This window comes from Eptatretus burgeri, chromosome 2 (genome assembly GCF_056783735.1).
Source record: "Eptatretus burgeri isolate ZD-2024b chromosome 2, Ebu_testis_v1, whole genome shotgun sequence".
Classification (NCBI taxonomy): domain Eukaryota; kingdom Metazoa; phylum Chordata; class Myxini; order Myxiniformes; family Myxinidae; genus Eptatretus; species Eptatretus burgeri.
The window spans coordinates 40,233,347-40,244,451 of NC_140962.1; the positions used below are offsets into that span (position 1 = coordinate 40,233,347).

The window sequence follows — 11,105 nt, forward strand, 5'->3', positions numbered from 1 at the left end:
TGGAGCGTGGTTGGTTCAAAATAAAGATAGAACAGAAAAACGGCTATCTCAAAGCGTCACAGCCCGAATGAATCACATTTATTCCCTCTAAACAACGGGTTTGGGGCTAACTACACATGTACTTACAGAGATATCTCACCTACGGGACCTGAATGGTGGTTTGCGAATTTCCACAACCGCAACAATATGTTCAATTTGAATGCGAGTACGTCTTTAAAGTATGTACAATTAGAATGTGAGTGCGTCTCTTAAGTACGCACAAGTTGAATGTGAGGACATCGATAAAGTATGTCCAATTAGAACGTGAGTACGTCTGTAAAATATGTACAATTTGAATGCGAGTACGTCTTTAAAGTATGTACAATTCGAATGCGAGTGCGTCTCTTAAGTATGTACAATTTGAATGCGAGTGTGTCTATAAAGTGTGCACAATTTGAATGCGAGTACGTCTATAAAGTTTGTACAATTTGAATGTGAGTACGTCTATAAAGTATGTATAATTAGAATATGACTACGTCTTACAATGAGAATGTGAGTTCGTGCATAAACTATGTTCAATTAGAATACGACCGTCTATAAAGTATGTACAATTAGAAAGTGAATACGTCTATAAAGTATGTACAATTAGAATATGACTCCGTCTATAAAGTATGTACAATTAGAATGTGAATACGTCGATAAAGTATGTACAATTAGAATGTGAGTTCGTCCATACAGTATGTACAATTAGAATGTGAGTCCGTATCTAAGGTATGTTCAATTAAAATATGAGTACGTCTATAAAGTATGTAAAATTGGAATGTAAGAACGTAAATAAAGTACATTGAATTAAAATGTGAAGACGTCCATAAAGTATGTACAATTAGAATGTGTGTTCGTAGATAAAGCACAATTAGAATGTGAGTACGTCTATAAAGTATATACAATTAGAATGTGAGTACGTCTATAAAGTATGTACAATTTGAATGTGAGTACGTCTATAAAATATGTACAATTAGAATGTGAGTGCGTCTCTTCAGTATGTACAATTTGAATGTGAGTGCGTCTATAAAGTATGTTCAATTAGAATTTGAGTACGTCTATAAAGTATGTACAATTAGAATGTGAGTACATCTCTAAAATATGTACAATTTGAATGCGAGTACGTCTATAAAGTATTACAATTAGAATGTGAGTACGTCTATAAAGTATGTACAATTAGAATGTGAGTACATCTATAAAGTATGTTCAATTAAAATATGAGTACGTCTATAAAGTATGTAAAATTAGAATGTGAGTACGTATATAAAATATGTACAATTTGAATGCGAGTACGTCTATAAAGTATGTACAATTAGAATGTGAATACGTCTAGAAAGTATGCACAATTTGAATGTGAGTACGTCTATAAAGTATGTACAATTAGAATGTGAGTACATCGATAAAGTATGTACAATTTGAATGTTAGTACATCTCTAAAGTATGTCCAATTAGAACGTGAGTATGTCTTTAAAGCATGTACTATAAAACCACACAAAACAAGTTTGGATGAGGGTATGCAATGTTTGCTAATTCTCGTTGTTAAAATGTTTTTGTCTCTTTCTTCAGGGCAAAATTCTGGGGTACATATCCATAACCCTGATCACTGCAACCAGCCACATGACGATGGCTGATCACCTTCACCCAAACATACAACCAACACCTTCCATCTCCCAATCATCACTGCTCCTTTCCCCCAACCACAACCTTACCACTTCCCCCAGCCACCTTCTTCACCAAAAATTATTTACTAAATGAGATTTTCTTTTCAAGAGTAAAAAATAAAAACCTTGAGTTGTATTTGGAAAGCGTTACCTTTAAGTTTATGTTGGATCCAATTCTGTTGTTGTCCCGTGAACATTTTTCGTCTGTCACTCCATTTAATGTTTTCGAGTAAACAAACCTAGATGACACAAAGACAGACACAAAGTTCATAATGTGAAGGTGTATTTTTAAAGGGGTCACCATGTACCTCTCCGCACTGTGTATTCACTTGCATACCAAGGAGAAGCATGTCTTACACGGTTTGATTTTAAATTAGTTTATTTTGATGACTTCACAATCAACCTGTGACAACACCATCAAAATGACAAGAAGTGAGTGCCTCTCCAAAGGGAGGGTCAATCAGCTTTGATTTGATTGAAATTGAAGATCCTGCTGTTGCCAGACACAGAACCACCAGACTCGGTGTTGCATTGGAAAGAGCATGTGCTGAGTCTGGGAGGTTGGTGGATCAAAACCCAGTTGAGTCCTCGCTTGTTATTCTCCTCCTCTTTCCAATATAATGGGTGAGGTCCGATGGTCCCAAGCTTCTGCCCTGCCTTGACCACAATACTCCTTCACCTCCCTCTGTCCTCAGCCAACTCAGTCAACATAACAGTCTTCAAAAAAGGTACGTGCTGATTCCTTGCTTGACGTTCAGCAGTTTAAAAGTAATAGAGCATGGACAAACAACCATAGGTCGGCAAACATTGCACAGGCTCGATGGCCTCATGACCTCCTCCATCCTGGAATTTCCTTGCAAGGGAATTTATATTCTGTTACTGAGATTATAAAAATCTCGAAGAAGCAATGCAATTTTCAGGGGTTAACACAATGTTTTTTCATTAGGTTCTCCAATGAGTACCAGCGCCTCTCAGCTTTGTATGTATCTCACTCCTCTGGAAGCGTGAGTGCTCTCTCTCAGAACGCTCCAGACGAGACACTCGCAAGCCGCTCTTTTTTTTGTTCCGGACACTCCTGAACCTCCTCTTCTTCATTTTCACTCATGCGTTCTCCTTCGATATATTTGTTTTTTAATCTCATAAGTTATAAACTTAACATAGAACATAAATTATGTTATGATTTATTGACTTAATTTTGTAAATGTAAATTTTGAAATCACAGAATAACAATTATCAGAATAATCATGGAAGAATGTTACCTTGAGGCTTGATGAGCTGAGAAAACCTTCCATCAAAAAGCCTTTGTTGTGGAAGTTACACTTTTGACGTTTCTTCGCATCTTTGAAGTACGAATGGATTTTTTTGACCGCACATGAGTACCTGCGTACCAGAAATGTGAACCCGTGGCTAAATAACCAAAAGACAGTTTACTGGTACACAGTGGCCCTTTTCAACTCATGATGTAGGATCAGTAACATTTAGAAGTGCACACTCACAGATAGCATTGCCAGCTTTAAGTTGTCTTCCGAAAAATGGAAGATGAGTTCATGATTTGGGATCCTGTCTGGTCACCTCTGACTTCATTGTATTTTATCTCTGATGTGCCTTTTAACCAAATTGAATGAGTTGCACTCATTATACATTGACATGGATAAACCAAATGTTGCTATCTCAGGTGGTAAAGAAAAACCACAACTTATCAAAACAACATCTTCAATTTCTCACCACCTCACCGAGCTCTGAAGGTCGTGCTTTTCCAAGCTGCACTGGAACGGAGAACATCAGCCGTCATCAAAGGTCGGGGCCAAAGATGCAAAAAACGGAAGTTTGAACTGATCATCTAAGGAAGGGAGGAGGAGGAGGTGTTAGATGGAAAATGGAGGCAAGGCAAGGTGAATGTGGAGGCAGACAATGAGTAAGATGAAAGTGAAATGAAAAATGAAAGAAAAAGGTGCCTCCTCTAAACCGGAGGTTCCCTCCTCCAAAACATGGTGGTGCCTTGTCAAGTCTGTCTCTCGAATATACTCCCCCTCCACCTTGTGGACATTGTGAAACCCGCTCTTAGTGAAACTGTCAAAATCCAGAATTACTGCTCACCTCCACTCATGTACCTCTCTTTTTTCCCACGTGTGGAACCAACTTTCACATTCTCTTTGATATTTTTCTTTACTCTGGGTTTTTAAGAGAGCTGTTCTCCTCTTGCGTTTTCCCTTATCCCTCATTGCTTCCTGTATTTTTTTCTCACTTTGCCCTGCTGTTGGTATTTCTAACTTTTCCTTCTGCTGTTCCTTTTGTGATGTTGCATCCTGATCAGTTCTGTGTTCTCGGTCTTCCACAAGCCTTGACAATGTGTACCAAAAAAAGTATAAAAAGATTGATGATGGAGTGGAGGAAAACGTGACGAAGAATTCACACATCAATTTATGAAATGTAGGTGAAAAAAAATCCCACCTTACGAGTCCTGGAGGGTTTTGGATGGACACTTTGAAATAAAGATGAGCCTTCATAAGGTGTGTGCGTAAAAGCCAACGTCTCTGTTTGCTCAACTTCCATTTCTAAACATGCCAGTGGGGGATAAAAACATTTTCATGATTTAAAATCAAAGGTTTTTCAAATTAATCAGCACATCCATTATGTCATTCAATCAGTATGGTGTACGAGGTGCAGTGGAACACGAGAAGCAAGAGTGTTAGCAGTAACTCCGCTTTATTGCGCGTCCTGATGTACATTCCTGCCACCCCTAGCGGGCGAGTCATGATATACGAAAACCCAATCACGTGATACAGCACACTCCTCCCCTCGTAAAATGACAAGTCAAATGATGAAAGGACAATCATAATATGACCACCCGAAACCCATCAACACTCATAATCCTCCAAGTACCGCGGCCTCACCCTGACCCGCCTCGGACGGGCAGCGCCACCAGACAGCCCAGGCTCAGACGCCTCCCGGCTCGGTCGAGGTGAAACCCTCGCCAGACTGGCGCCATCCGCAATAACAACCGCCCCCGGCCGACCAGCCTGCCCGACGTCCCCAGGCAGGACAGAATCAGGCGAAGACCCCTGGGCATCGGCACGTCCAGCCCTGGCGATACAACGTCTGGCCACGGCGACACTACAAGTGGGGGTCCCACATCGTTCGGCCCGGGGGAGTGTGTGGGGGGGGGTGACGCTGAACAGCGATCATGCATTTGGTCCACGTGCCGCTTCCACACCTCCCCACCATCAGTCCGCACCATGCAATTCGCCGGCCCCAGTACCACAGAGACCACAGCCGGCACTCATTTGGAATTGTGGAAATAATCGCGCGCCATTACCCGCTGTCCCACATCGAAACTACGCAGCAGCGTCGGACGCGACACCGCCCCACTCCCCGACCCTCCAGGTCGCAGCAAATCCAGTCTGGACCGCAATGCCCGTCCATAGAGACGAATGGCAGGCGAATCACCCGTGACAGGATGAATCGCATTCCTGTAATGGAGCAAAAAGACATCGACCACTGTCTGCACAGGTGCAACACCCCCTCCGCGCAAAGCCCGATTCAACATCTTAACAAACGACTCAGCCTGCCCATTCGTCTCAGGATGATACGGTGCGGACCTTAGATGTCGAATACCATTTTGACGCATAAACTCATCAAATACACCTGCGATGAACTGCGGACCGTTATCAGAGACCAGGATCTCCGGTAATCCTTTATTAGCAAAGATCGTCCGCAGTTTCTCTACTTCCGAGGACCTTTCAACAGCCCCTGCGGCGTGATGATGTGGCCGAGGTATTCCAAGCGCTGCTTGAAGAACGTGCACTTGTCCCTGTTCAAGCGCAGGCCGCACGCTTCTAGCTTTGTCAGCACTTGGGCAATGTTCGCAAGGTGCTCGTCCGCCGTTTTCCCTGCAATGAGCACATCGTCCAAGTAGGTCTGAGTGGGCAGGCAAATGCAAACCTGATCCATGGCTTTCTGCCACAAGGCTGGGGCTGAAGCAATCCCAAAACAGAGTCAGGTATATCGATAGAGCCCTTGACACGTGTTGATTGTCAAAAGCTCGCTACTCCCGGGATCCATCGCTAGGTGAAAATATGCATCACGCAGGTCTAGCTTCGTGAAGTATCGACTCCCTGCCAATCGAGCATATATCTCATCGATTGACGGCAGTGGATATTGCTCCACGCTGAGCCCCGGGTTAACCGTGGATTTGAAGTCCCCGCACAATCGGACGTCTGCATTCCGTTTCAGCACCGTGATGACCGGGGTGGCTCAACCTGAGTACGACACCCGTTCGATCACTCCACAGGCCTCCAGCCTATCCAGTTCACCCTTGACCTTGTCCCGCAGAGCATACGGCACCGGTCGTGGTTTACAAAAACAAGGAACCACCCCCTCCTTCAGGAAGAGCTTTGCCTCCACGCCCTTGAGTTTCCCAAGGTCGTCGCAAAACAAACCTTGATGTCTTTGAAGAATCTTCTCCAACTGATCCTCCCATCGGCTCGCACGGGTTGCACCAGGTGAACTGCGGCCCAGTCTAGCCTGATGCGGGGCAACCAATCTCGGCCGAGGAGAGACGGGCCCCTCCCCCGCACGACGTACAAAGGAAGCGTGGCGACCTGGCCTTGGTACCGCACGGACATGACTGCCATCCCGACTGGCGTTATCTTCTCGCGGGTGTACGTGAACAGCATGAGGTTTGACCTGATAAGCTTCAGGCCGTTGAGTCTACGCGCGGTCTGTTCGCCGATGATCGACACAGCCGCTCCCGTATCGACCTGGAACGTGATCGGCGTTTTGTTCACTTCGATTTCCACCGCCATCGGCGCGCCGCTACTGGGCCAATTGAAAACAGGCTCAACAACGGCCGCCGGTTCCGCCCCGGGTCGCCTCGCCCATCGCCGTCCATGACCTTAACGGTGGCCGGCGCCCCACGGCACACACGCTTCAGATGACCCACCTTGTGACAATTTAAACACACGTTGCCTTTTTCGGGCACGCACGGCACAGGTGTCGACCTCCGCATCCCAAACACACCCGCGGGGTCACCTCGCCGCACGTGCGGCCGCGCGGTGACGTCTGACCCGCACCGAAGGTCGTGCGCGCGCCCCGGGGTGCTCGCGACCCCGCGTGGCCGGTGATGGCCCGAACATCTCCACGGGTCTGCTCGACCGCTGTAGCCGTGCTGACCGCCGAGTCAAATGTAATGGCTTCACCCTTCAGCCGTAGAACCGCCGAAACCATCTTCGCATCCTGTAAACCAGCAATAAAACGATCTCTGAGCCGAGGTGGACGCTCCTCCGCCGTGAACTTGCAGGTCACGGAAGAATGCTTAATCCGCGCCACGAAATCAGCGACGCGTTCCTCTGCACCTTTCGAGAGGCGATCGAACTGGTATCAAGCGAGCTGTAATGACTTCTCCGGCGCCATGTGTGCTTTCATCTTCTGCACAACGTCCCGAAACGACAGCCCGTCATCACTGGGCTTGTCCGGCGCCACCAAATCACTCAGCAGTCGATAATGCTCCGCCGAAAGCGAGGCGAGCAAGATCGACTTCTGTTTGCTCTCGTCGACCACATCATTCGCGTGGAAATAGCATCCCAATTGCTCTGAAAACAATTCGAAGTCGTCTCCGATGAAAACAGGCACAAGTCCTTTTTCAATCATCCCAGTCAGCCAAATGTGGTGTACGAGGTGCAGTGGAACACGAGAAGCAAGAGTGTTAGCAGTAACTCCGCTTTATTGCGTGTCCTGATGTACATTCCTGCCACCCCTAGCTGGTGAGTCATGATATACGAAAACCCAATCACGTGATACATCCATTATGTCATTCAATCAGCAAACCAAATACAGAGATCTTGCATGCACAGAGAAATGTGGTCGACTCCTGGTTCAACGAAGTATTGAGCTGAAACTAATTTTGAGTTCGGTTGTCTTAACGGAAAAATAAGAACTAAAAAGCATCCCGAAATGAAAATCCCTTCCCCATGCACAGAGTACACTCAATAAACTTAAACTCAATACAAAGGGGGAGATAAACTACTTGAAATAAACTCCAAGGCCAAAAAAATAAACAAAAAAAGGAGAGGAGAGAGGAGGAAGGGGGGAAGAATGTATTGAGTCGTGTGTCGATAAAAGAATTCGAAGTGTTTTGAAAGAACAATCTTCTTCTGCATACTTTAAGGTTATCAAAAAAGAAGTTACAAAAGAATCCCCGAACACTTTTTAACATTCCCTGTCGAGAAATATGCAGTTTGCAGGGATGGGGCTTTCCCTCCATGTAATCAGCTTTCCCCCAGGCAACTGGAACCCAGAACTCATCTCCAAAGAGATAAATAAACTCATGGTCTCGCGCTTCACGTGCTGCAGACTGATAAAGGCTATTTATAATTACTATGACTTCGCCCGTTGATATTTTGGCCCAATTATTTATGGTTTTCTCCGTATTCTCATCATAAAGATTTAATGACAAAAGTTCAAATGATAAAAAAGTTATGGCCTGGACGGACACACACACACACACACACACACACACACACACACACACACACACACACACACACACACACACACACACACACACACACACACACACACACACACACACACACACCTCGGTCTCCGCTGCCTATTGGGGAGGAGAGTGGGGGTGGCAAATTACAAACAGGCGTGCTTCGGCGCATGCTACCATACCTGAGGTCATCTGACTCCACCTTGGACATGCTGTTCAATATTCCATTTTATTTATCATTGGGATGTTGTACATTATTTGGAATTAAACAACTAATAAAAAGGCTGTGATGAATCTCCCATTAACACTCTCCTCCTTCTCACTCCCTGAGTGTAGAGCTCGGCCGGTATCTACATACCACTTAATATTATTTCTTCCCATTAACAACTGTTTTGTTTTTCGCAATTTCGCAAAGATTGGTGTTCCCGTCAGGTAAGCAACGGATCTTACATTCTATTTGTTCTAAATCTTCAAAAACAGCTGTTCACCACCACCTCTTCTCTTCCCCCATCCAAAACCTCGATCTTTTCTACCCCCGTAAATCCACCCCAAACCCACCTCCTTCAAAATTCCTTGCTTTCCTTCCCAAAAGTCCCTGCAGTGTCCATCTTGTTTTCCATGTGTTCTCCGCCCATCCCTCTCCCTTCCAAAGATCTCCTAATGTCTCTGTTCCCCACTGTTTTGTCCTTCCCTCTCCCACCCCACCTGTCTCATGCCCCCCTTGCTGTGTGTTGTGTGTTAGCTCTCAAACAAACCTCGACAATGTATACAAAAAGAAATGATCTCACTAACTCTGGAAAATCCTCTATCTCTTTGCTGATGACTCCACACTCTGTTGTAATATCCCTCATCCCTTTGACAGACAGACAGCAGCCTCTTCCCTCTCCTCAGACCTAAAATCACAAACTGGTCAAACACTTGGAATACGTATTTAACTTTGAGATGTCTCTGTCTCTCTCTCTCTGTCTGTCTCTCTCTGTCTCTGTCTCTCTCTCTCTGTCTCTCTCTCTCTCTCTGTCTCTCTCTCTCTCTCTCTCTGTCTCTCTCTCTCTCTGTCTCTCTCTCTCTCTCTGTCTCTGTCTCTCTCTCTCTCTCTGTCTCTCTCTCTCTCTCTCTCTCTGTCTCTCTCTCTCTCTCTCTCTCTCTCTCTCTCTCTGTCTCTCTCTGTCTGTCTCTCTCTGTCTCTCTCTCTCTGTCTCTCTCTCTCTCTGTCTCTCTCTCTCTCTGTCTCTGTCTCTGTCTCTCTCTCTGTCTCTCTCTCTGTCTCTGTCTCTCTGTCTCTCCCTCTCTCTGTCTCTCCCTCTCTCTGTCTCTCCCTCTCTCTGTCTCTCCCTCTCTCTGTCTCTCTCTCTCTCTGTCTCTCTCTCTCTGTCTCTCTCTCTCTCTGTCTCTCTCTCTCTCTGTCTCTCTCTCTCTGTCTCTCTCTCTCTGTCTCTCTCTCTCTGTCTCTCTCTCTCTGTCTCTCTCTCTCTGTCTCTCTCTCTCTCTGTCTCTCTCTCTCTGTCTCTCTCTCTCTGTCTCTCTCTCTCTGTCTCTCTCTCTCTCTCTCTCTCTCTCTCTCTCTCTCTCTCTCTCTCTCTCTCTCTCTCTCTCTCTCTCTCTCTCTCTCTCTCTCTCTCTCTCTCTCTACTGCAAACCCTCCCATCTACTTTCTCAACAACCCTCTGAAAGAAGTTCAGTCACTCAAACTCCTGGGTCTCATTATCAGCTCTGATCTTTCTTGAACAAACCACATTGCAAAGTCGGCCTCCAAAGCCAGCTCCCGATTGGGCATGCTCCGACATACAAAGTCCTTCATTGGCACACCTGAACTCCTGTCCACCTACAAGGCCTTTATCTGTAGCGTGATGGAGTGCTGCTCTCTGCTCTGGGCTGGCTCCCCTGCCGAACATTTGCGATCCTTGATGCTGTGAAAAGCAAAGCATTCAACATTTTTGAATCTCCCGCAGTGAAGCTGAGTTTATGGGCCAATCACTCTGCCATCCCTTCAGGTGGGTGCCTGGAATGTCCTATCCCGAAGAGAGCATGATCACCTGTCTCTGTTATCATCTGAGCTCAAGCGTTTGGACATTGGTATTGCAGCACTCTCTGAGGTTCAGAGACCTGATTGTGGTGAGATCATGGTGGGTGGCAACACCTTCTATTGGTCTGGTCGCTCTGATGGTTCCTATGGCCAAGGAGTTGCTGTGGCGGTGTCCCATAAGCTAACTCGAATGATAATTGAGGTAACACTGGTCAATGAGCGTATTATGACACAAAGGATTCGTCACTCCTTGGGTGTCATTTCCCTGGTCTCTGGTTATGCAGCGACTGAGGCGAGTGACCTCACCGTGAAGGACACATTCTACGCCACGCTCGAGTCTGTGGTTGATCAGTGCCCCAGACGAGACACACTTCTAGTCTTGGGAAATTTCAATGCATCAACTGGAACTGATTGGGATGATTATGAGACGTGTGTTGGTCCCCATTGGTCAGGAGCTGTGAACCTGGATAGCACTAAGTTCCTTGACTTGGCAAGAAGTCATGGACTTACGGTGGCCGATTCATGGTTTCAGCGCCCACAAGCTCATCGCTGGACTTGGTGTTCCAATGCTGGCGGTATGGCAAAGGAGATTGACCATGTGCTTGTTGATGGTCGCTGGAGGATGATCCAGAACTGCAGGGTCTACCGGAGTGCTCAGTTCCTCAATACTGACCAAGGGCTTGTTGTTGCAACTCTTAAGTTGCACCTTAAATCCAGGAGAATGGTACCATCCCAGCCGAGGCTGGATGTTGGCAAGCTCAAGGATGAGAAGGTATCTGAGGAGTTTGCGAACAAGCTGGGTGGAGATTTGGGGGGTCTGGGTGCTTTGGGAGGGCCTGAAGAGTTGTGGAATGCCTTCAAGACCACCGTCCTTGATGTTGCCGGTGGATATCTTGGAACTCAAAGG

At 46.1% G+C, this 11,105-nt stretch overlaps 1 protein-coding gene across 4 annotated transcripts in view; it reads right to left on the minus strand.

The window, feature by feature from the left end:
* Nucleotides 1-11,105, minus strand: part of LOC147031873 (uncharacterized) — a 72,088-nt gene that overhangs the window by 36,400 nt on the left and 24,583 nt on the right. For all 4 annotated transcript variants that reach the window (XM_085868471.1, XM_085868444.1, XM_085868462.1 and 1 more), the window contains exons 4-6: nucleotides 4,134-4,237; nucleotides 3,416-3,522; nucleotides 1,834-1,921 (exon numbers count right to left, since the gene is read on the minus strand). In XM_085868471.1, the coding sequence (XP_085724597.1) occupies nucleotides 1,834-1,921; nucleotides 3,416-3,522; nucleotides 4,134-4,237 (299 nt within the window). The remainder of the gene's footprint in view (nucleotides 1-1,833; nucleotides 1,922-3,415; nucleotides 3,523-4,133; nucleotides 4,238-11,105) is intronic.